At 48.7% G+C, this 26213-nt stretch overlaps 1 protein-coding gene across 1 annotated transcript; it reads right to left on the bottom strand.

The window, feature by feature from the left end:
* Nucleotides 1–686: 686 nt before the first annotated feature.
* On the bottom strand, nucleotides 687–26213 carry rab14l (RAB14, member RAS oncogene family, like). The gene is made up of 8 exons (XM_080528416.1): nucleotides 26134–26213; nucleotides 13914–13972; nucleotides 9631–9684; nucleotides 7956–8133; nucleotides 6633–6699; nucleotides 6114–6201; nucleotides 4301–4331; nucleotides 687–3937 (listed from the first exon to the last, which is right to left on the bottom strand). Exons 2-8 carry the CDS (start codon nucleotides 13963–13965, stop codon nucleotides 3760–3762), a joined length of 648 nt encoding a protein of 215 aa, XP_080384542.1. The 5' UTR covers nucleotides 13966–13972; nucleotides 26134–26213; the 3' UTR covers nucleotides 687–3759.

Genomic DNA, 26213 nt, shown 5'->3' with positions numbered 1-26213 from the left:
TCCTTTGTAAATACATCTCTTCTTTTTCTCTTTTCATTTGTTCCTCCTCCCTGTAACCTCTATGCAATTTGTGTTGCATTAAAATACAAAGCAATTGTGCTACTTGAAACCCACCACTGGCTCCTGGTCTTTAGTCTCTCCTGTCTACATGAATCAACACCTGTCCCAACTATCTTCAGGCCCCAGTTGTTCAAAACCTTTAATCTGGATCAGAATTATTATTTTATTGCCATCCAGGATCAGAACAAGCAGGCTGATTTTCCCTATAAGACTCAATCAGCCTGATAGATCTGATCTTGGATAGCAAAAAAGAATCAGAATCATTCTGATCCAGATTAAAAGTTTTGAACAACTGGGCACAGTTGGGTAGTCAGGAATGACCTAGGAATTATGCTGCATTGCAACACATTGAAAAAATAGGAAACCTCTACACTGAATCTTAGTGGCAAGCTCTGAGTTTCCGAGGAGTACATGAATGCACCATTAAAACAATGTTTGTTTTTCTGTTGTTCAGCGAGTCTGCCTGTTTATATTCAATCAATTACTTCTGAAATATCTCTGCTACAATCTGATTCGCTACCATTTTTTGAGATACAAAAGCATAGGATTGGTTTAAGTGCATCGTAGTCAACAACACGGACACAAGAACCACACAGACAGCACCACAGGTTATGTATAATGTCTTTTTTTTCTGTCTAGAGCATTTTATTGTCATCATTATTAAAATCAAAATGTCAACATTTTTAAATCATATACACGCAAGAACGCATTTAAATGTTAGCACAGCTCCTTCAAAATTTATACATATGTACGTAGTTTTAACTCATGTGGACAGACAGGTCAGGAAGTGGGCACTGACTGATCGCAAAGAGGGCGGGACCAAAGCACGAGGACGACCCCCCCATCTCTAGCCCCTCCCACCAACCAACCACTCCCCAAAATTAAGACAGCAACACATGCCACTCCTTGTGGAGGAACTGATGGGTAAGAAGAGAGAGATACAGAGAAAGAAAAAAAAGAAAAGAAAAAAACAACTCAAAACCCAAAGTGACATTCTCCAGCCCTCCTCCTAACCAACAGTTATTAAGAAGAGGAATCAAACAAAGCTTGTGAGACTCCCCAGGCCAAATCTCTCTCTCTCTCTCCTTGCGTTCTCTCTCCTCGACTCCTTCTCTAAATGCATTGGGAGACAACTAGCCCAAAGGGTGGATCCTCTGGGGGGTGTTCCATCTACATCGCTAAAGGACAATCCAGGCTTATTTTGATAAATCCCTCGAGATTTCTAAAAAAAAAAAATCCAGCTTTATTTTGATAAGTCTTGTGAGCCTGGATTGCCTGGATTGCCCTTTAGCGACGTTAATGGAATACCCCCCTGATCTCCCAGAGGACATGAGAGACTAGAGAAATCAGGAAAAGCGTTCTGAGATTCAGCCACTTACACTCCCCCCCCCCTTTCATCACTCCATCCCCTGACCACCAAGAGAGAAGGAACCAAGGAAACCACCAGGTATCTTCATCATCATCACCAGTGAGCAGAGGAAGAGTCTGTCCATACACACATTTATTCATAGAAACTATGTTACAGAATTCCCAAGCATGAATTACAAGCGCATCCCACAACACTGTACAGCTCTCTACTGAGCGAGCACAGCTATCCTCTACCCAGCAGGTAGCATCTTCATCATCACCACCATGGTCACCAACAGATACAGATAGAAGCGATATATATACAGCCGCCGAATTGGGGGGAATTATTATGGTACATACATTGGAGTTCGGAATCGGAATAAAAGTTGGTATCGAAACAAAGTTTTATCCCATTTGGGACAGTTGCTGTTTTGGTGTATGGGGCATGCTGCTTTGCGTTTGGTACTATACAAGGCTATGAGCACTGGGCAGGGGGGCGAGGTGGTAGAGGGGGGGACAGCCCAGGGGGGCTGGTGTGGTACACCTGTCTGCACTACAGGTACAGGTGAGGTGAAGGTGCCCCTTAGTTCTGGTCAGAGGTCAGATTCTATTGGTCACCTCGTAATGTCTCAGGTCCTATCTGGAGTGGGTTACGCTGATTCTCCATCCGGACAGAAAAAAAAGATGCTACACGATTTTTGTCACTAATTCATTTACATCAAATCTACGTTTTCAGTGTATGGTTCATGATATAATGTTAACCAATCTCTTTAGACTACACATTTCTCGGTTCAAGGCCAACAGATCTTTGTGGTCTGTCTATTTGGGGGGACCCGTTTTCAACTCGCAAGCACAAATTGTATAACAAAAGGGGCTGAAAATATACAGAAATCCCGGAGCATCTTTTTAGCGGCCATCTTGAACCTCTAGTCTCCACACAGCGCTGCCCCCTGTGTTACATAGCTCGTAGCTCCCATGTTCTCCACAAAAGTATCACGATATTGTAAAACACTTAGTTTATTTGACAGACGTATGAGTCCAGATGCAGTATGTAGAGCAGGCGCAGCAACGCAAGATTAAACAGTAACAGTAATAATATTAACATTAATCAGAACAATAAGGCAACAAACGATGACAAAGAAAACGCTGGTAAGGACAGACAGATTCTACTGATATGGTCGGGCGGGAGGAGGGAGGAGGGAGGAGGGAGGGGTTGGTGCAATGAAACTGATGATCTAAAGGAATCCTTTGGAGAGAAAGGAGGGGAAAAAATCTCATCTGTTTTTTTTAAAGTGTCATTAACTTAGTCGAAAGAAATCCCCACCACACGCCCTACAAACACACACACACACGCAGGAAAATACCAACAATCCTTTTAGTGATATTATCTAGGTAGGAGTGACGAGGGGGTTCCAAGAGGGGGGGGGGGGGGGCGGACAGCCTTAGGCAAGTGAACCCTGCTCCTCAACTGGACCACACACACACACGCACACAAGGCTGCTTCATACATCATTCCGTCTTTGCCTTCTTCACTAAGCAACATTCCCTCGACTGGAGACAGAGAGAGAGAGAGAGAGAGAGAGAGAGAGAGCAGAAAGGAACACAACCCATAGAAAGAAAGCAGAATCATACGCTTCTCATTTCAGTTCAATTCAATTAAAAGAATCCTCGATCGGTAGACCATGCAGGAGTGATGTGGTGGGGGGGGGGGGGGGGAAGGAGGGCTGGGGAGGGGGACGAGGGATTAGTCCAACTTCAGAGGCCTGTATATGTGCTGCCTTCAGATCAGGTGGTTGAAACTCGATGTGTTTCTATAGAGTAGCTATAAAAGGAAAGGTTTAAAAAAAGAAAGAAAGAAAAGAATGCATTTCTTCTTGGTTTATGATTGGACATTATCTATCTATGTGTCAGTAACCCATGTCTTCATACTGTGTATATATATGAGAGAGAGAGAGAGAATCAGGTGTGTTTGGAACTGGGTTCCCATGGCAGATGAACTGGAGTGGATGGTGGAACGAGGGAACGAGGCGAAGAAGAAGAGAGAGAAATGAAGAGGTGGAGGATGACGCACAGACCGGAGAGAGAGAAGGAGGAAGGAGGAGGAGGAGGAGGAGTGAGAGATTAATAGAGGGAGAGGAGGAGTGGAGAAGAAGGAAGGGAGGGAGGGAGGGGATGCACACGACACGACACAGGCCCAGGCCCTGGTCATCCCTCGTTCCCTCCCTTCTTCGTGCCCCCACGCTCATGCAGCCCCAGTGGGGGGGGGGGGGGGGGGGGTGGAGGAGAGGAGAGGGAGAGAGAGAGAGAAAGAGAGATAGTAGGGGGGGGTGGTGGTGGGGGGTGGAGGCATCATTAGCAGCCGCAGCCTTCCCTCTGGGGTTGTGGTTCGCTGGTTAGCCGTCCGCCCTGGGGGGCCGAGGGCTTGTGCTGCACCCCCGACTCCGCCGCGTTCAGGTCCAGGCTGCCGTCCTGGATGTTCTGGTAGATCTTCTTGGCCGCCTCCAGGAACGCATCCTCCACGTTCTCACCCCTGGGGAGGGAGGGAGGGGCGGAGGGAGGGAGAGGGAGAGAGAGGGAGGGAGGGAGGGAGGGAGGGAGAGAGGGGGGGAGAGGGAGGGAGGGAGGGAGAGAGAAAGGGGGGGGGAGAGAGAGAGAGGGAGGGGGGAGAGAGAGGGGGGGGAAGAGGGAGGGAGAGAGGGGGGAGAGAGAGAGAGGGAGAGAGAGAGGGCGGGAGGGAGAGAGAGAGGGAGATGGAGAGAAAGAAAGAGACATAATTGGCGAGGAGAATCAGAGCAACATCCCACCATGAATGTTCACAGAACGTTCACCGCTCACAGAAGCCGAGGCGGGGTGGAAACGGGAGTCTGCGATTGGTCGGTTGGGGTCGACTTACGTTTTTGCGCTGGCTTCCAGGAATAAGAGACCTGCAACACAAACAACACACCAGACGGTCAGACTCCGACTCTCAGAGGTCCAACATGGAGTCTGGGTTCTCCCCTGGGGTGATCTGACCAGCCAGGCGCACCGCTGGGTTATCCAGACCATTACCCACCGGTGATTCATGTCAAAATGACAAACTTGTTAGTTTATTTTGAAGCGAAGATTATTAGGGACCCCCAGCCACCCCAATCAGAAACTGTTCAAGCTACTGCCGCCGGTAGCGAAACGGTACTGTAGCCTTGGGGCTAAAACCCAGAGGCTGACAAACAGCTATTTCCACCAAGCAATCAGGCTCCTAGTGAAATACACTGGAAGGGTGCAAGGGTCTGCCACCCCTCAGCCAACCCCACACACACTGCGGATATGAACGGAATTGTAGTAGTATGGCTACTGCTAAACTAGCTAAAACACATCTTTTCTCCCTGGCCTTTGACCTGAGGTGAGCCTGCCTCCCGACACTGCACTTTTTGCACTTTTATTTCTGCACTTGTATTGCACCTTGTTTTTAGTGTATTTTATCTGTTTTTTTAATCTGTATTTTATCTTGTTGTTTTCTCTTTTTATCTGTTAAGCACTTTGGACGGCTGTTGTTGTAAAATTGTGCTATATAAATAAATGTTACTTACTTACTTACGGCACACTACTGGATTACTTGTGTACCGTTGGACCGATCCACAGCCGTGCTGTGTTGTATTGTGTTGCATTTTGTGCCACCGTGCTCTGCACAGCGTTTTTGCACTACTGAGGCCACTGTGAAATTTACCAAAAGGCCACTTAATGTCCTTGCTGATGTGGGGTTACTTTTTGCTTACTTACGTTTCTTATTATTACTGTGTTATTGTTGTGTTTCCCCCTGAATGCTGCAATGTCAATGTTGAGGAACCTTCCTCTTTACAGTAAAACCCTGAGGGTGTGCTCTCCCTCTCTCACCCCCTCCCTCCCCTCCCTTCCTCCCAACAACCCTGAGGGCGTTCTCTCCCTCTCTCACCCCCCTCCCTCCCTCCCTTCCTCCCAACAACCCTGAGGGCGTTCTCTCCCTCTCTCACCCCCTCCCTCCCTCCCTTCCTCCCAACAACCCTGAGGGTGTTCTCCCCCCTCTCTCACCGTTCTCCTCCCTCCCTACGGTAAGACCCTGAGGGCGTTCTCTCCCTCTCTCACCCCCTCCCTCCCTCCCTTCCTCCCTCCCTTCCTCCCAACAACCCTGAGGGCGTTCTCTCCCTCTCTCACCCCCTCCCTCCCTCCCTTCCTCCCTCCCTTCCTCCCAACAACCCTGAGGGTGTTCTCCCCCTCTCTCACCGTTCTCCTCCCTCCCTACGGTAAGACCCTGAGGGCGTTCTCTCCCTCTCTCACCCCCCTCCCTCCCTCCCTTCCTCCCTCCCTTCCTCCCAACAACCCTGAGGGCGTTCTCTCCCTCTCTCACCCCCTCCCTCCCTCCCTTCCTCCCTCCCTTCCTCCCAACAACCCTGAGGGCGTTCTCTCCCTCTCTCACCCCCTCCCTCCCTCCCTTCCTCCCTCCCTTCCTCCCAACAACCCTGAGGGCGTTCTCTCCCTCTCTCACCCCCTCCCTCCCTCCCTCCCTTCCTCCCAACAACCCTGAGGGCGTTCTCTCCCTCTCTCACCCCCTCCCTCCCTTCCTCCCAACGACCCTGAGGGTGTTCTCCCCCTCTCTCACCGTTCTCCTCCCTCCCTACGGTAAGACCCTGAGGGCGTTCTCTCCCTCTCTCACCCCCTCCCTCCCTCCCTCCCTCTCTCCCTCCCTCTCTCACCGTTCTCCTCAGCGAACTGCTTGGCCTCCTCGTACGTCACGTCCCTCTGAGCCTCCAAATCTGCTTTGTTGCCTATGAGAATGATCACCTGAGGAGGGAGGGAGGGAGGGAGAGAGAGAGATAGAATCAGTTCCCCGGGCTCTTGTTTGACTGGAGGTTCAGTTCTCTCTAAACCTGGCCCGTCGGAGTGACTTCAGGATGTTGTCTGTGTGTAAACAACAGGCTGAAAGCCTCTTCTGCTCAGTAATTGAAAGCAGACGTGATGTCGTCAATCATATTTATTCTCATTCAGATGAGACAGGGCTCTGGGGGATGGCTGAGTCACTGTGGGATGGAGTGAACGAGAGGAGGAGGAGGAGAGAGAGAGAGAGAGAGATGAGAGAGGGAGATGTAAAAACAAGAAAGAGATAGAGATGTAAAAACAGGGAGAGAGAGAGAGGGGGAGAGAGAGAGGGGGGAGAGAGACCAACAGTAGACCAGACATCAGTGGACAGAGACAGGACCGTGGTCCAGACTCACAGTATTGGGGTTGGTGAGGTTTCTGGCATCAGTCAGCCAGCTGCTGAGATGGTTGTATGTGCTTCTCCTGTGTGAGAGACACACACACACACACACACACACACACACACAGAAAGAAAAAAAGGAGAGCAGGCGTTACTATGACGACAGGCGGTCTGGTCTTGGCAAAAGATCAAAGAGTTCTCTAACGACACGTCTGAAACCTCTCACTGATTAGAAAAGCCTTATTTATGAGTCCTCTTGTGTGTGTGTGTGTGTGTGTGTGTGTGTGTGTGTGTGTGTGTGTGTGTGTGCGTGCGTGCGTGCGTGCGTGCGTGCGTGCGTGCGTGCGTGCGTGCGTGCGTGCGTGCGTGCGTGCGTGCGTGCGTGCGTGCGTGCGTGCGCGCGCGTGTGTGTGTGTGTGTGTTCATGAGCCCTCTTCACACAGCTCCTCTGAAGCGCGGTCTTTCACAGGCAGAACTATGTTGAGCCCAGCCTAGGCTGGGGAGCTGTGAGAGGCAGGAGAGGGAGGGAGGGGAGGGGAACTATGGGAGGCAGGGAGGGGAGGGAGGGGAGGGGAACTATGGGAGGCAGGGGAGAGAGGGAGGGGAGGGGAACTATGGGAGGCAGGGAGGGGAGCTGTGGGGGGCCGGGGAGGGAGGGAGAGGAACTATGGGAGGCAGGGAGGGGAGGGAGGGGAGGGGAACTATGGGAGGCAGGGAGGGGAGCTGTGGGGGGCAGGGGAGGGAGGGAGAGGAACTATGGGAGGCAGGGGAGGGGAACTATGGGAGGGAGGAGAGGGGAACTATGGGAGGGAGGGGAGAGAGGGAGGGGAGGGGAGAGGACATTCCACATGTGTAGCAGTGTTGGTTTAGCAAGGCACTGATACAATCTCACAGTTTGGGGAAGAGGGATGTAGTGTGTGTGTGTGTGTGTGTGTGTGTGTGTGTGTGTGTGGTGGAGGGGTCAGTAGGAAGTAGGCGCCATGCCTGTGTGCTCAGGAAGCAAGTGGGCAAGCTTTATTGTATGGGTGGGGGAGGGGTGTTGGCTTCTGTGTGCGTGTGTGTGTGTGTGTGTGTGTGTGACAGGGTGGTGATGTCATAGAACATAACTGCGTGCCACCGCCCCTCTCAAGTGATGCGTGTGTAAGTGATGTGTGTGTACACTTGGTGATAACCATCAGCATGCCTTGTGTGTGTGTGTGTACCTGGTGATGTCGTAGACCATCAGTGCGCCCGCGGCCCCTCTGTAGTAGCTGTGTGTGTGTGTGTGTGTGTGTGTGTGTGTGTGATGTGTGTGTGAGTGGTGTGTGTGTGGTGTGTGTGTGTGTGTGTGTGTGTGTACCTGGTGATGTCGTAGACCATCAGTGCGCCCGCGGCCCCCCTGTAGTAGCTGCGTGTGACGGCCCTGAAGCGCTCCTGCCCCGCCGTGTCCCAGATCTGCAGCTTGATCTTCTGGCCGCTCACCTCGATTATCCGCGTGCCAAACTCCACGCCAATCGTGTGGGGGCAGTCCGCCATGACTGGGAGATGAGATAGAGAGGAAGAGAGAGAGGGAGGGCGATAGGGAGAGAGAGAAGAGAGAGGGAAAGAGAGATAGGGAGGGAGAGATAGGGAGGAAGAGAGATAGGGAGGAAGAGAGATAGGGAGGGAGAGAGATAGGGAGGGAGAGAGATAGGGAGGGAGAGAGAGAGATAGGGAGGGAGAGAGAGAGGGAGGGAGAGAGATAGGGAGGAAGAGATAGGGAGGGAGAGAGGGAGGGAGAGAGAGAGAGGGAGGAAGAGAGAGAGAGAGGGAGGGAGAGGGAGATAGGGAGGGAGAGAGGGAGGGAGGGAGAGAGGGAGGGAGGGAGAGGGACAGGGAGAGGGTAAATAAAGAGGTACACAGTAGTCGTAGTAGTAGTAGTAATTAGGGTTGGGCGGTTTCTAATTTTAAACCGTCCCCAAATTTGACCGCAGTTTAACGGTTTTACTGTGGGATTAAAAATCACATTGCAGGGCTTTGACCGAGCCGCCAATTTCAAATGATGAATTTGAGACTTGTGAAATCGGAGGACGGGCGCGTTACTATGACTGTATTCAGACTCTACATCCTGCGTTTAATAGGAATGTTATCAGCATGACATGCAAATGATAACATTTGAACACAGGCTCACATATTATTACCGTCCATAGAGCTGGCAGCAACAACAGGGGGAGTGAACTACATTTCCCAGGATGCTCTGCTGACTCACCAGACCTAGCACACTTCTCCGGCGTCGGCCCTAGACTGCCTGCCTGGCTGCCCCCCCCCCTCCCCCCCCCCCCCCCCCTCAGAATGAGGAGAGCAGTGCTGTGATTAACCTGCACTTACTCCACTTACAGTAACTACACCTCCTCCTCCTCCTCCTCCTCCTCCTCCTCTCATTCGTACATCGGGCTCTCTCTCTCTCTCTCTCTCTTTCAGCACGACCTCATAAAGCAGCAATCACTGAAGAGATCCTACAGTCTATTGCACACATACTCACACACGCTTATATCTCTCACACACACACACACACACACACACACACACACACACACACACACACACACACACACACTCTCCCTCACCCCTATTATGAAGCAACAGAGAGAGCAGGTGGGTTGGAGTACCAGTTCAACACAGTCAGATCAGATGGATGAGCCTTTCGTCTCCTCTGTCAACAGCCCTGACGTGGGAGGGGGGTGTGTGTGTGTGGGGGGGGGGGGGGTCTGTACACAGAGCTGCTGCCTGTTCACAGCTGCGTCTATGGGCCACTTGTGTGAGACATGCAGGATGTGCTGTTGTGAATGCGGAGGAGCCCAGCATCTGGCTGACTAGGGCTGCTATCAAAGAGATGGGTGTCGCAGCGCAGTCACAGGCTACAGCTGAGAGAGAGTGTACACACACACAAATTCTCTCTCTTAATGAGTTGACTCGCCCCGCGAGTGTCTCACTTCCTCTGAGGTATAAAGGGATCTAAAGGCAGGGTGGGAGGGAGGGTGGAGCACTGTACTTACATTTCTTCTCTGTGAACTGATGAAGCAAACACGACTTCCCTACCCCCATGTCCCCTGTGGAGAGAGAGAGAGAGGGGGGGGGGAGAGAGACAGGGGGAGAGAGAGGGAGAGAGAGAGGGAGAGAAGGAGGGAGAGAAGGAGGGAGAGAAGGAGGGAGAGAGAGACAGAGAGGAAGAGAAGGAGAGATGAGCATTAGGATCCAAGTTCAACAGGACATACATTACAAGATTGGGGGAAAAACTGAACTAGTGTCTTCCAAATGGAGCCCCTAAACCTACGACCTCTGGACTTCAAACCATCAGACTGGCTAGAAACAGTTACATTACATTAGACATTTAGCAGACAAAAGCGACTTACAACAAGTACATTTGTCTAAAGTAAGTGAATCATCTGAATACATTAGTCATCACAAGCAAGTATCTATGCTAGGACCAGGTGCCATTGGGAGTCACAGTGCTAGAAGGAAGGAAGGGGAACTGTACAGAGGGGTATTATGGGGGTGAAGAGGTCTTCAGGAGGGACAGTCAAGATGGGTCTTCAGTCTACGGTGGAAGATAGGCAGTGACTCTGCAGTCCTGACAGCAGCGGGAAGCTCGTTCCACTAGCGGGGCTCCAGGACGGCGAGAAAGCCGCGACTGAAGAGCGCGACCGCTGCTCCCGTGCCGATGTGGCTGTGCCGAGCGGAACAGCCGAGGTGGAAGAAGTAGAAGGAGTGATCGGCCAGGGGTTTGGGGGCTGACGGCTGACGGCTGCTTGCAACCTGTTCCCTTTACCAAGATCCTGAACCTGCCAGGCCACCAGCACAATGGCAACAGCTCCTCCGACTGAAAGGGCCGCGTGGGCCGCGTGAGTCATGTTCATATCCGACACACACATTTCATCACGGAGTAGAGGCTAGTAGAGATCCGTTTGGAACGCGGCCCCTTCTTTCCGCAGACATAGCGCTTCTCTTCTAGTTAGCCTATGATGTCATAGCAGCAAGCTCCCTCCATCCCCTCCCCTCCCCCCCTCCTCCTCTCACACAGCTAACAAAGGCTCTGTGGCGGGGGCCTGTCAAGTGTGGGCCGGGCTAGTGAAGGAGAGACAGTGAGATACACAGGCCTTCAGGGCGCGCACGTGCGTGTGTGTGTGTGCGTGTGTGTGTGTGGGGGGCTCTGTTTGTTTGTTTATACTAGAATGGCTCACCTGGCAACCGATCTAAAGTGGTGTGTGTGTGTGCGCTAGGGCTGCAACTAACGATTATTTCGATAATCGATTAATCTACCGATTATTTTTTCGGTTAATCGATTAAAGCGATTACCAAAAAAAACGGAAACAATATTTGAAAAAAAAGTTTTTTTTTTTTTTTGAATGATTTATTTTGCAAATGTTATTTTATGTTTTCTAAATCAGCCAGGCCTATACATATACATGTGCAACATGAATAAGTATTAATAAAAAATAAAAAATAATATAAATAAAAAAGGCTTTGCTACATCAAATAGGTTTAACAACAGGCCATGGACTATGGCGGTAGATTGTTTCAATAAAGTAGTTGAACTCTAGCTCAATACATGCATTGTTTTAGGTAATAACTTTGCTTAATGTAAAGGTCAGTAACCCAAAGTGCAATATAGGCTACAGACAAGACACTAATGTTTTTATATAACAGATATGCTCCAAAACAATGCAATGTGTCCTCTCACTCCATACAATAGGCTAGGCTACAGTCAGTGTCTCACTCTAACTCACGGGTAGCTTGGTAGGCTACCACTAGCTAGCCTTTAGCTTATCACCTCTGCTCTACCACTGACGTTAGCCAGCTAGCTAAATACACTTGTCATGCAATATTGAATTCATGAATGCGAGCAAACACTCACTGGCTATCGCATTACATTACAGTCATTTAGCTGACGCTTCGCCAGAACTCACACTAACGCATTTGCATGGAGAGCAGGAGACCATGGAAGGGCTGAGCCCAGCAGGACTTATATAATAAAACAATAGGAAGTTAGCTGTAACCCTCCTCTATAGAAACATAGTTAGTGTAACCCTCCTCTATAGAAACATAGTTAGTGTAACCCTCCTCTATAGAAACATAGTTAGTGTAACCCTCCTCTATAGAAACATAGTTAGTGCTCTGGTTCTCAGCACAGCTACGCAGACTACAGCTGGACGAGCAGCGTAGTGACAGTCAGCTAGCGGCAGCAGCGAGCTAACCCTGCTAGCTAACTCACTAGCATGTCCTGACAGCAGACAGCAGACAGCTTCACTCTCAAGGCTTTTGAGTAGCATGATTTAAATGTAGCCGCTGCGCCGGTGTAGGTACCGGATTTTCCCACTTTTCCGGTTCCGGTCATAGGTTCTGTCCTTTCCGGCCATAGGTAGCGCTATGATTCGCGATGCCTACACCGGCCGCAAGACAGTGTGGCGTGCGTCAACAGGAAGTAGGTTTGTTATGGGAAAAAAAAAGTAAAAAAAAAAAAAAGTAAAAAAAAAAACGGCGAATCGATAATGGCATTCGTCGCCAACGAATTTCGTTATCGATTAGAATTTCGTTATCGATTATTATCGATTTAATCGATTCGTTGTTGCAGCCCTAGTGTGCGCACGTTCGTTCGTTCGTTGTGTACACGCTTGCGTGTGTTATGGGTTGCGCGTGTGCGTGTGTGTGTGTGCTGTATAACCACACTGATCGCCGTGTAACAAAGAGAGCAGGAGAGGAGTCCTTCAGGCTGTTGTCAAAGCCACATGTCAAACCTCAATAGAGAGAGAGAGACGTGTGTGGACAATCAGGGGATCAAAGGGCCTAGTTCACTAGGGTCAACAGCCCACAGCTATGTGTGAGAGAGAGAGAGAGAGAGAGAGAGAGAGAGATGTGGAGAGAGAGAGAGAGTGACAGAGAGAGACAGAGACAGAGAGAGAGAGAAAGACAGAGAGAGAGAAAGAGAGAGAAAGACAGAGAGAGAGAAAGACAGAGAGAGACAGAGATAGAGAGATGTGGAGAGAGAGAGAGAGATGTGAAGAGAGAGAGAGAGACAGAGAGATGAGATGAGAGAAAGAGAAAGAGAGAGACAGAGACAGAGAGATGAGAGAGACAGAGAGAGAGATGTGAAGAGAGAGAGAGAGATGTGAAGAGAGAGAGAGAGATGTGAAGAGAGAGAGAGACAGAGAGAGAGAGAGACAGAGAGAGAGAGAGAGACAGAGAGAGAGAGCGAGACAGAGAGAGAGAGCGAGACAGAGAGAGAGAGCGAGACAGAGAGAGAGAGCGAGACAGAGACAGAGAGAGAGAGAGAGGAGAGAGAGAGACAGAGACAGAGACAGAGAGACAGAGAGAGAGCGCGAGACAGAGAGATGAGAGAGAGACAGAGACAGAGACAGAGACAGAGACAGAGACAGAGACAGAGAGAGAGACAGAGACAGAGACAGAGACAGAGACACAGAGACAGAGACAGAGACAGAGACAGAGACAGAGACAGAGAGAGAGACAGAGAGAGAGAGAGAGACAGAGAGAGAGAGACGCAGGTGGAGAGAGGCTGTTTTGTTTGGGAGGTGGGAAAGTCTCCCAAGGGAAGGAACTAGGACTGGGCCCGTGGCCGTGCTGACGTCAGCAGGGGAACAGATAACCAACATTTGTATGCAAACAATGGAGACATCCATCAGTGTGCAGGACTGGAGTGGCTCGGGTGTGACACACTAGAGGACCTGCTACCAGTGTGACACACTAGGACCCGCTAGGAGTGTGTATATGTGTATAGGCCTGTGGGTTGTGGAGAAGCATCTCAGTGAGTGGCATTCACTATCTAAGTGGGCTGTGTGCCGTGTGGAGCTACTGGGTGACCCACATACAGCCCAGGCAGCCGGGCGGGCACGCGTAGTGTGGAGCTACTGGGTGACCCACATACAGCCCAGGCAGCCGGGCGGGCACGCGTACACACACACACACACTTTAAATGCTTTATTTATGTCCACATAAATACAAAGTGCATTAAGGACATAAACACTATCAGTGCAACCAGTTCATTGGGAGTCATTCATTTACGTTTGTGACTGTACAGCAACCATCGTACACATACAATATTAAACACAGAGGATGTTTCAAATGTGGGTTAACAACACATACACACACCCTCACAGACACTACACACTCTCTCTCTCACACACACACACACACACTACACTCTCTCTCTCTCTCTCTCTCTCTCTCTCTCTCACACACACACACACACACACACACACACACACACGCCTGGTCCTCTACTGGTGATTGTCCAGTCCAGTCGTCCTGCTCATGGCTGACTTACCGATGATGATGTATTTGAAAATGTAGGAGTAGTTGTACGGTGCGGTGGCCATCGTGGCTCTAGAGGGGGGAGAGAGAGAAAGAAAGGGGGATTAGACTTTAACACACACACACACACACAGCGATGAGTCACAAAGGGACAATGCGGCCATTACGGGGCAAAGCGGAGCGGTGGAGTCTTTGCATCAATCCGTTCTCCTCCCTGGCCGGTGTCAGCTACACACACACTGTAGTCTCACTGTCCTCTGCTTCACACACACTACTACACACTGTCCTCTGCTTCATACACACACACACACACACACACACGCTGTAGTCTCACTGTCCTCTGCTTCATATACTCACTGTCCTCTGCTACACACACACGTCTCACTGTCCTCTGCTACACACACACACACACACACACACGTCTCACTGTCCTCTGCTTCACACACACACACACACACACACACTGTAGTCTCACTGTCCTCTGCTTCACACACACACACACACACACACACACTGTAGTCTCACTGTCCTCTGTTTCATATACATAAAACAACACATCAGCTTCCCCATAGCTAGGCCTCTGTGTCCATATCCCAGGATATACCACCACCATGTCAGTGTGGTTGGCCTGGCCTGAGTTACAACGAGCCCGTCCTCCGATTTCTACCTCCACCAGCCTCTGCTGAGGCCGATATATAATATGACCCCCACAGACAGCAGGCCTTCTAGATCAACATGGATTAACTCAACTTAGCCAGGGTTAGGGTTAACTCAACCTAGCTAGGGTTAGGGTTAACTCAACCTAGCTAGATCAGCTGAAACACTCAAGTCAAACACCAAAACAACAAACGTTCGAGGGCCATTAAGTGCAGAAAGCGGTGTCTGTTTCCCTGTGTTCTGGACCAGAGAGATCCACTTCACAGCATTGTGCTCTGATAGATGGTGTTTCTAAGAGAGGGAGTCTGACCACAGGCGTCAGTGTGTCTGACACCCCTAGGGCTGGATCTTAGACACTGTCTATAGGTCTACGAAGAACACCTCAGTGTTCCCCACAGGACTCTGCGTGTGCGGGGAGGGTATTTTCGGTTCGGTATGAGACTATGTCGGGACGAATTAGACTATGGCACGCCGCCACAGTCTAGGTAATTAATGGGAAACATTGACATCCGCATCTACATTGAAGTCTGTCTAATAGCGTGATAGTCAATATCAATGTGAACGGCTGCACGGACATCTTAGTTGGCTGTCTGTCAAGTCAGCATGGGGAAGCAGGCAGAGCAGAATAGAAGAACTGCCAGTGTGTGTGTGTGTAGGTGTGTAGTTGTAGGTGTGTGTGTGTGTCAGTGTGTGAGTGTGTGTGTGTATGTATGTGTGTGTGTGTGTAGGTGTGCGTGTGTGTGTGTGTGTGTGTGTGTGTGTGTGTGTGTGTCAGTTAGGGCTGTCCCAAACGACTATTTTTCTAACGATTAATCTAGCGATTATTTTCGGTTAGTCGATTACTCTAACGACTAATTTAACGATTAGTCTAATGATGTTTTTTTTTACTGTTCGATTAATGTATCACTTAATTTTCCCCAAAATAATGGCTGTATTGTCTCTCTCTGTTTAACAGTGTCTTATAAAGCACTCTGGGTAATAGCTGCTGCTCTTATAAAACAAAGCAGCGTGTGACATGCACATTACTCAGGCGGCTGCCCCTTTAAATGATCAGCTGATGTATGGGGGCTGTCTGTGGGCCAGCAATTAAACACAGACACCTTTAATTCGGCGACCTGCTGCTACTACTACTACTACTACTACTGTAACTGCCTCTGTCAAACAGCCCCAGACACAGGCCCAATCACTGCTATGTTTAGCCAACTTGAATGCCAACATGGCCATCAGGGTTTTTCCTGGCTCAAAATGAGGCGGAGGTGGTACCAGTGGTGTTTGACATCGGGGGGGCCCATGAAGCAGGGCTGTCTGGGGGTCCTTAAACATCAAACACTTAATTTCTTGCATTCTGGTGAATTGATATGCACCAATTTGTGCCCTTTCTGCATCAATTTATGGTGGAAATGTCATTATTTATGTAAAGGAAAACACAATATTCAGGCACTAGATGACCAATCAAAATATAATATAATATAATGCAATATAAGGCTCTCAGGCATTCTGTACTTTCAAATATGTATTCTCCTTGAGCAGTCAACATACTATCAATTATTTCACTAGCAAAAACGAAAGCTAACTTATTTGCAAACAGCGCCCCCGCCACCACGTCGGCGCAGTGCCGCTATTGCAGTTAGAAATGCTGCTATGTTATGATTAGCTAAATTGATGCTAACGTAGCATGCGAGCTACGAGCTAGATAACGTAGGTGCGATCACCACAATGACAATAGGCTACCGTAGCTAGCCAGCTACATAGCTAACGTTACTAACACCAGAAGACAAGACATACAAACTGTGGTGAGCTACATTGCTTGTGTAACATTAGCTAGTAGCCTCCTCCATGTTTCCACTGGTCGCAGCCATGTTGTTTATTTGCGACGCACCGACGCACATTACGCAAGTCGACGTATTGACGTAGTCGATTATGTCGACTACGTCGACGCGTCGTCCCAGCCCTAGTGTCAGTGTGTGAGTCAGTGTGTGAGTCAGTGTGTGTGTGTGTGTGTGTGTGTGTGTGTGTGTAGGTGTGCATGTATGTGTGTGTGTGTGTAGGTGTGCATGTATGTGTGTGTAGGTGTGCGTGTATGTGTGTGTGTACAGTACAGGTTGTGTAAGAGAAACAAACCCTGACTGGTCGGGGTTTTACCAAACCAGGAGACAAAGGCTTCTTAGATGAGGAAGCGAGGCTTAAGGCTGCAAAATCAGACAAGACAAGACCATCACACACACACTAGGGCTGGGTTCAAAAAATCGATTTCCCGATTCTGAATCGATCTTCATTAAATGAGCGATTTATCGATTCATAAGTCCCGAGATCGATCTTTCAAAAAAAAATTTTTTTTTGGTATATATAAACCCCTCAAAAAACGTTCGGAAACGCTTTTTTTGTTGATTATTACCGGTAGGCTATGTTTGTAGCCCCTTTATTTACATCGGCTGCAGTAAAGCACGTTAAAAAGCACTTTTTGTAGTTGCAAAATGTTGGTCAATGATGTTCATATGTTCCAATAAAATGTGTTCCAATAAAAAGTACATTCATGTAACTGCTTTGGAGTCAATTCATTGATATGTTTAACAATGCTACATGTTATAGGGTTCCTTGAACCATTTCTAGCATTAATTCTGAGAATCTCTTTCATATTCAAGCAAAAAATGTATATTTTAACTAGATCGAATCGGAATCGAATCGAATCGTGAGCTCACTGAGCTGGTGAATCGGAATCGAATCGTTTTGGGAAATCAGTGGCGATACCCAGCCCTCACACACATTTGAATACTTTATTTGGTTCCACAAATTATATTATACAAACAGGGAATCAAATATTTCGGGGCTAAGCAGCACTGAACACTTAAGGATACACATAACACCTCCTTCTCCACACGGCCAAGCTGCCAATAATAGCTGAGACAGAGCAAAATTTGGCAACCTGTTTGGCCTTTCTTTTAGTCATTGCAGCAATTCTCAGACCCCTCATGGTGCATTTATATACATGGCCCAGACTTCCAAATACAAGTATGCTGAATTTGCACTTGTACCCAAAGCTGGTTATCGTACCAAGTAGTGGTTGGTATTTGATATACTTGTCCTGGAAAGTCTGGTCCATGTACAGGTCAAAGGGGCAGCCTACTTCTACAATCAGCACCTCCTTGTGGCTGGTGTCAACAAAGACAACATCAGGTGTATTTGGGATGTTGGAAAAAACATCATTGGCAAAACCAAACCACTCTGGTAACACTCTGGCATGCTTGTACATAACTGCGCTAGATGGTAAGATGTTTTGTACTGTATCAGACACAATGTCCACAATACGGTCATGACGAGCTATGTACAGGTGTTTGTATGCATTACATCCATTTGTTATGTGTGCAATGGACTCTAGGTGTTGTGAATCCTGATGGTTTAAACAGAATGGACTGTGAGTGTGGGGATACCAGGTGGACAGATTGTACTTGGTCGGTAATACCTGCAGTCTTGCTTTGATGGTGAATTTCAGAACATCCTCACCAACAGCGACGTTCTTATACACTGAGTGTGAGACTGAGTGGTCAGCGAACTGCAAACAGGCTAGCTTTCCCTGTAGTCTGAGTCCACACCAGTGCTGCCTGATCTCAGACTGCTTCAGGCTGAGCAGAACCCTCCTTGCAGAGTCTCTGTGCAGTCCGACAGTCTCTTCCTGCGGTGTTGTGATGTCGGCCTTCACAATCACACAGGGGTCTGTGATCACCTCATCAGAGACAGGGACTTCAGTCTGTGTGTTAAGTTCTGTCCATCTTAGCTGAACTCCAGTCTGGTTGCAGAGGTCATTGAGATCCGGCCAGTCAGGCCAGACCCCGAAGCCCTTGGCCTGGGAATCCAGTTTCCCAGAGTCTTTCCTCCTGAAGCCGAGGAAGTCGTTCTGGTGTGCGCTGGCCAGGGGGATCTTCCTTCTGCGTAGATCCAGTAGGAGAGAGGCCCTGGCCATTTCTCTAACGGTGGCATCGTCATTGTTAAGCATGTGGAGCAGGTGGGCTAGCCTGGTGGCTATGTAGGCCCACTCAACATTGGGGACTCCCAGCCCTCCCTCTCCACATGGGAGAAAGATCATGCCCCGTGTGGAGTGTGTGTTGAGGCCCACCCACTTTCTGACCAGCTGGACAGTTCTGTTCGTCATCTCTCTCAGTGCTTTGAGAGGGATGTGCACATTGGCGAAGAGGTGTTGGATTTTGGCCAGAGCCACCTCTCTCACAGCCTGGAGCTTCACACACACACACACACACACACACACACACACACACACACACACACACACACACACACACACACACACACACACACACACACACACACACACACACACACACACACACACACACACACACACACACACACACACACACACACACACACACACACACACACACACACACACACACACACACACACACACACACACACACACACACACACACACACACACACACACACACACACACACACACACACACACACACACACACACACACACACACACACACACACACACACACACACACACACACACACACACACACACACACACACACACACACACACACACACACACACACACACACACACACACACACACACACACACACACACACACACACACACACACACACACACACACACACACACACACACACACACACACACACACACACACACACACACACACACACACACACACACACACACACACACACACACACACACACACACACACACACACACACACACACACACACACACACACACACACACACACACACACACACACACACACACACACACACACACACACACACACACACACACACACACACACACACACACACACACACACACACACACACACACACACACACACACACACACACACACACACACACACACACACACACACACACACACACACACACACACACACACACACACACACACACACACACACACACACACACACACACACACACACACACACACACACACACACACACACACACACACACACACACACACACACACACACACACACACACACACACACACACACACACACACACACACACACACACACACACACACACACACACACACACACACACACACACACACACACACACACACACACACACACACACACACACACACACACACACACACACACACACACACACACACACACACACACACACACACACACACACACACACACACACACACACACACACACACACACACACACACACACACACACACACACACACACACACACACACACACACACACACACACACACACACACACACACACACACACACACACACACACACACACACACACACACACACACACACACACACACATAGATAGAGCGAGCCCGTCAGAGGCAGACTCTCGAGAGCGGAGAAGCCTTCATCCTATCCGGAGCAGTGCTGCTGAGGAGACCAGGCCGGCTCCATCCAGCCCTCTCATCTCCTCTCTCATCATTCATATTCAACCAGAAGCACAAACCTGTACTTTTCCACTGGTCTGGGAAGCTTCCGGAAGCTCATAAAAACAAATGTAAACGAGTTAGCGGAGAACAACCAATTAGAACGGAAGTCATGAGTTCGGGATGGATAATCTAATCACCACTTCAGTGGCCTGGTGGTGGTACAGTGGCGTAGGTAGGATGACCGTTCAGAAAGAGTCAAACAAACAAAAGGCAACGGAAAAACAATGCAACAATTAACAGCGGGGGGGGGGGGGAAAGAACGGAAAAAGGGAAGGGAATAACAAAATGGATGTTCATGTAGGAGCGGTCTTCCGCAGGCCAAGGCCGAGGGGGCCGCTCATGAATATCATTACAGGGGGAGATCTGAATAGACAATAAGACACCATTTTGTAACAGATACGTGTCGTAAGCCTCCGTCGGCACCCTGCCCAGGCATGATGGCAGGATCAGTCAATAAAAAACATTAAAAAGATATGACATCACCGATCTTCCGAGGATGAAAAAAAGGCATTCATTAACACTTTGACGTTGAGGAAAACGACATCCGCAAAAAGTACACACCTCAATTTGCTCGGGAGCTATCCCGAATAACACATTCGTTAGACGGTCCCTGGGAGGAGGAGGAGGAGGAGGAAGAGGAGGAGGAGGAGAGGAATGGTTGGGTGGGATATTGCATTCACATTTACATTTTATATTTAGCAGACGCCTTATTCCAAAGCAACTTACAACAAATACATTTGACTAAGTAGCCTAAGTGAATCATCTATCCATCGGTCTTAATAGGAAAAAGTATTTCCTACTATATTGGGACTGGGAGTGTGTTCCCCCGGCAGAGGTTATCAGCAGGTGGACCCATTAGCAGGTGTCACATCACAAGACGAGCCGCAGGAAGGCGACTGACAGCCGTCTAACTTATCAGCCAGACGGGCTCCACTCTACAAAGCCTTCTACGGTACCATAGGTGTGTGTGTGTGTTAGGGATGCTCCGATTTATCGGCCACCGATTTAAATCGGCCGATTTCACTCCAAATGACTCGATCGGTGATCGGCAAAAATGGCCGATCGCAAAAAACGATCTTTTATTTTTTATTTTTTTCCTGGGGAAGACAGATAACTGAACAGAAAACATAGGAGGACGTAACAGTATGTAAACCATGAAGGCCACGTTTATGATGTCTTTTATACAGCCATATCGACTGACTTGGGCTTCAGGCCCTAACTGGGTGATAGGCCAGACCTTTACTATGCCATAAAAATGGGTCTGCGTTTGCTTGATGCCTAATGGATCAAAACTTTTGTCTAAAAAGCAAAAAATATTTAGGCTATCCAGTCAGTTATGTATTAAAAAAAAAATCGGTATCGGTATCGGTTGATCTTGAGGAAACAAATCGGTGATCGGTATCGGCCCCAAAAATCCAGATCGGAGCATCCCTAGTGTGTGTGTGTGTGTCTCTCTCTCATCCCATCTGTTCAATTTACCGATGCTAAACACCTTGGCGACCCAGCTTTTGTTCATATGGGTTTCAATTAAGAGGGAGAGAGAGAGAACACCTACATGAAGACAGAGCCAGACACACACACACACACACACACACACACACACACACACACACACGCACACACGCACACACGCACACACACACACACACCTCCAGTACCATGGCAGCCAACAGAAGAGCTGTGCTAATATTAGAAGCGACACCTTCCTGAAAAGCCCTTGATGCCTGGTGTGATGGGAGTATTCCACAGGGAGACAGGAAGTGGGTGGTGGTGGCAGGAAATCCATCTAATTTACACACACCTCATTAAGCATCATCTGAAGAACATATATTCAAAAGGCCTGAACCAGATAAGAGTGTTCAATAGCGCCTAGCTCCATTCTTCACAGCTGATCCTCTGCACTCTTTTTCGTTTCGGAATAAATGATCTGACTGTATGACAAAACCATTAGATTTACCTTTTTAACCATTTATCGGACGCTTTTTATCCAAAGCGACTTACAATGAGAGATTACAGGGACGGCCTCCCTGGAGTAACTTAGGGCTAAGTGCCTTACTTAACGGCACAATAGCGGCGGTGTTCCCAGGTGGGATTTGAACTCATGGCCTTCCTGACTTACCCCCGCATTAACGATTCAGTCAGCGACTGAGTCAGTGTGTTTGGACCAGAGTTCTTACGACGGTCGACTAAATCGCTGGGAAATTCACTTCGTTTAAAACGTCACTAAGTGTGACAGACTGCACGGCTTCACACTGTCAACACCAGGTGTTACGAGGCGAGGGCCGTGTAAGGGCGTACCTTGGTCAAAACCAAATCACTCTGAAACAACAGCCTAGGCAGCAGGCAACATCTCTGTACACGTCCTAGGGAGTGCCACGACTCTGAAGCGCCTGTGATTCATCGTAGCGACCCACTACAGAGGCTAATCAAAGTGTCCGACTTCTGGAAAGGTCTAGTCACTCTCTCTCTCTCTCTCGGAAGGAAGGAAGGAAGGAAGGTTCTCTCCATCTCGGTAAACAACTCACAGCTATCTCTGAACTGCATTGCAGCTAAACCAGTTTCTGGAGATTAGAATCTCTATGCAACAGAGCCTATAGCATCGACTATAGCAAACTGAACACAGTGTGTGTGTGTCTGTGTGTGTGTGTGTGTGTGTGTGTGTGTGTTGGGTTTGCTGCTCAATGACCATTGTTTACTCTGTGAGACCAGTGTAGGGGGAGGGAGGGATGAGACCAGTGTAGGGGGAGGGAGGGATGAGACCAGTGTAGGGGGAGGGAGGGATGAGACCAGTGTAGGGGGAGGGAGGGATGAGACCAGTGTAGGGGGAGGGAGGGATGAGACCAGTGTCGGGGGAGGGAGGGATGAGATGGGCAGGTTATGAGAGGGATGAAAGAAAGGGATGGAGAGGAGGAGATAGGGCTCAGGAAGAGGGTGGTGAAGGGTGGGAGGGAAGTGTGATCGGACGTCGATTGAGACGGCTTCTTAGAAAGATAAGTGTATGTCGAAGGTGTGTGTGTGTGTATGTCGAAGGTGTGTGTGTGTGTGTGTGTGTGTGAGACAACTGAATGGATTTAGGTATGCCTACTATGCTGATTGGCCGAGTGGGGTAATGTCAGGTAAAGGTGGCACACTGGCACACACACACACACACACACACACACACACACACACATACACACACACACACACACACACTTGCTGCAAGGGGTCCTGCAGCAACCCAGAGAGAAAGCCTTGGATCTCTGCAGGGCTACTCTAGGGCCTGAACCACAGGGTGGAAGGAAGGTGTGTTGAAACATGTGGTGTGAACAAGGGAAGGGAAGTTGATAGAGAGAGAAGACAACGCAAAGTACAAGATAGTGGAAAAAATTACGTCACAAGTCTTAGTCATGCTTGAGTGTGTGGTAAAGCTCACAGTGTTCTTAACATTTATAACCCCCCCTCCCGCTTACCTTGTCCCCCCCGCCCCCCTCCTCTCTCCCCTACCGCCTGCCTAGTGTTGGCTCCGTTGTAAACCCTCACGTGTGTTTATGTCTGGCCGCCTGCCTCTCCCTTCCTCCTCTCCTCACATGACCTCTAGTCATGTGGTGCCTTCTCTCATGTGTGAGGGTTGCCCCTCCATCACGGACGGCTCACAACTATAGGCTAGAGCCATAATATGCGCAACAGGAACTGAGAGGGGAGGGGAGGGGTGGGGGGTGTGTGTGTGTGTGTGTCCCATGATACAGATCCTCTACTCCTCGCGGCCTTACAAACCCTCCATGCTTTGTGTACCAATTCTACACCCTTTCCCTCTTAAGTGTACACACTTGTTCGGCGACGTGCTGCTTTTCTACACTCAATCATCCTATGCTTCTCCATGCCTGTGCGGCTGCACGCAGGGATGCACACTCGATGGGGGAAAAGGGGTGGAGAATCGGGAGAAACTAGTAGGAAAGAATGTTTTCCTGAGCTGGGCCCAGGAGTTTTCATTAAGGAGAGGGAGAGAGCAGCATGTGACCAGACTGCAGTCTCAGCACTTCTCCACAGTCTCCACTACTGATTCAGAAAACATATCTGTGTCACACCTCTCTCTCCCCCTCTCCCTCTCCCTCCTGATTGCTCAGTTTTCTGACTCACCGGCAAACTCAATTGATTTCATTCAACCTGTCATACACTCCTGTGGCTGATTTCGCAAGGGACTTCAGTGTCTCATCAGCGATAACAAAAGCAGAGATTGAAGACAGAAACTCAGAAGACAGAAACTCTGGAAACAGAAAACGTCATATGGTTGTGATGACACACACAGCCAGGGTAAGGCCAGGGCTGGCCTAGCTGTGTGATCACTGGATGGACTGACCGCATCTTGTTCGCAAGGACAAACAGACTGAAGCTCAGCTTCTACCCCAGGGCCATTCAGGCCCTGAACACAGCAAAGACCTAGGTTCTAGGCCCTGGACAATCTAGACAATTTGATGGCAGCTACTAGATTGAAATCAAGTGCAATACTGAAACACAACTGTGAACATTTCAAACCTGCAAACTGCACTTTAAATGAATGTGCAATAACACTATGTGCAATATGACAACCCTCGGGTACATAAGGTTCAGAGATAGGAAATGTTAGAATAGGTATAGCATAGCATAGAGTACAGCACAGTGTTTTATTTGTACAGTATAGTATAGTGGATACTGGATAGCGTACATAGCCTTTATTTATGTAAACCAGCTCTTTTCCCTTCTTGTTTTTAGTTTTTTTTTCCTAGCACCAGGGGAGCCACCCCTCCCAAATTTCGTTGTTTGGTACCTGTACTATATCAATGACAATAAAGACCATTCATTCATTCATAACTGACCGCATCTGTTTTGTTTGAGCTGACCAACAATACATGAATTCAACTTGAATTTCAAGGGAATGCTAGCTACAGATAACGCCATACAATGCAGTGAGCTTTAAAAAAAATTATTAAAAAAAATTAATAGTGCACACATTAGGGGGCATAGCTGTCCAGAGCAATGACAAGCTCATTTGGGACATGATCAAATAACAAAACTGAGGGTTTCGCCACCACAACGGACCTCAAAGCCTGGGCCATCATTCGAGCCAGCTGGCCGATCTGTAAACTCGCTAGCATAGAAGGACAGCTATCAGGTTTAGCTGCTTGCGACTGTCAACAAGCTGCTGGCGACATAAGATGGTCTTGTGTGTCTTACGTTAGTACAGCCGGTATTGTTGTTACTCTGTGGTTCCAGTGACAAAGCGATCGGTGACCAGTTACAACAAAAAAACAAAACAAGTGTTGGTTTACCTACTGGCAGTTTGAGTTTAGGAGGCTAGCTGACAATAATCGGGCCTAGAGATATAATATAATAGCCCCACTGTCACCGACTTGCTCCAGTGACCGAGGGGGGGGGGGGCAAACCGCTAACTGGCAACAACAGACAGCAGCTACTAAGCTACACAGTAGAAAGCAGACAGACAGACTCAGACAGACTTACAATCAGCTACCAGACTAACCAAGCCAACTCATCATAATAATGTCGTCCGTTCTTTCCCGGTATTTACAAGTTAAAGGGTCCAACATGTATTTAACTAGCTAACCGATACGCTTCCGGATAGCTTGGCTCTCAAAACGGGCTTGTTAGCTCCACATTAATCAGCCTCTTCCCGAAAACACACAGGCACACCTAGAAAGCTAATCCCGACAGCGATAGTAACCCAGAGGAATAACAGCTAGTTAGCTAGCTACGCTGATGTAGAATGTACAACTAAACGCAACGCAATATGTCGTTTTAGTCACACCTACTTTCTTTAATTTTACATTTAAAATTATGCCAATTTGCTAGCCGTTTGTTCTCTGAATCAGATGAAAACTCGTTGGTCAAACTACACTAACACTATTAGCCCCTGAGGCTAGCTGGCTAAGCTAGCTGTCAAGCCAGCTGTAGCTGTCAAAGCTAGCTAACAGTCTAGTGGTGTGATGTCATCGTAGCTAGCTATAATTCACAAGACACATAATATCTATAGTTTGTGTTGGATATGAGCACATATTTATTATCCTTCCATTGTTAATGTTCTTACCGGTAATTGTCCTTGTTGTGATGTGTGATAATGTCTCGAGCTCTTCAGGAGGGATCTGATGCAGGTTATCCTGGCTGAAG

The sequence above is a fragment of the Nansenia antarctica genome, assembly GCF_963989245.1.
Source record: "Nansenia antarctica genome assembly, chromosome: 4".
NCBI classification, from domain to species: domain Eukaryota; kingdom Metazoa; phylum Chordata; class Actinopteri; order Argentiniformes; family Microstomatidae; genus Nansenia; species Nansenia antarctica.
The sequence above is the reverse complement of the archived record's forward strand: the minus strand, read 5'-3'. Positions and strand labels throughout refer to the sequence as shown.

Excerpts from the sequence above, each read along its gene's own strand:
- rab14l (XM_080528416.1), bottom strand. The coding sequence starts at position 13,965 with ATGGCCACCGCACCGTACAACTACTCCTACATTTTCAAATACATCATC. Across the intron at positions 9,685-13,913 it reads TTTCAAATACATCATCATCG|GGGACATGGGGGTAGGGAAG; the intron begins GTAAGTCAGCCA and ends CTCTCTCCACAG. Across the intron at positions 6,700-7,955 it reads ATGGTCTACGACATCACCAG|GAGAAGCACATACAACCATC; the intron begins GTACACACACAC and ends TCTCTCACACAG.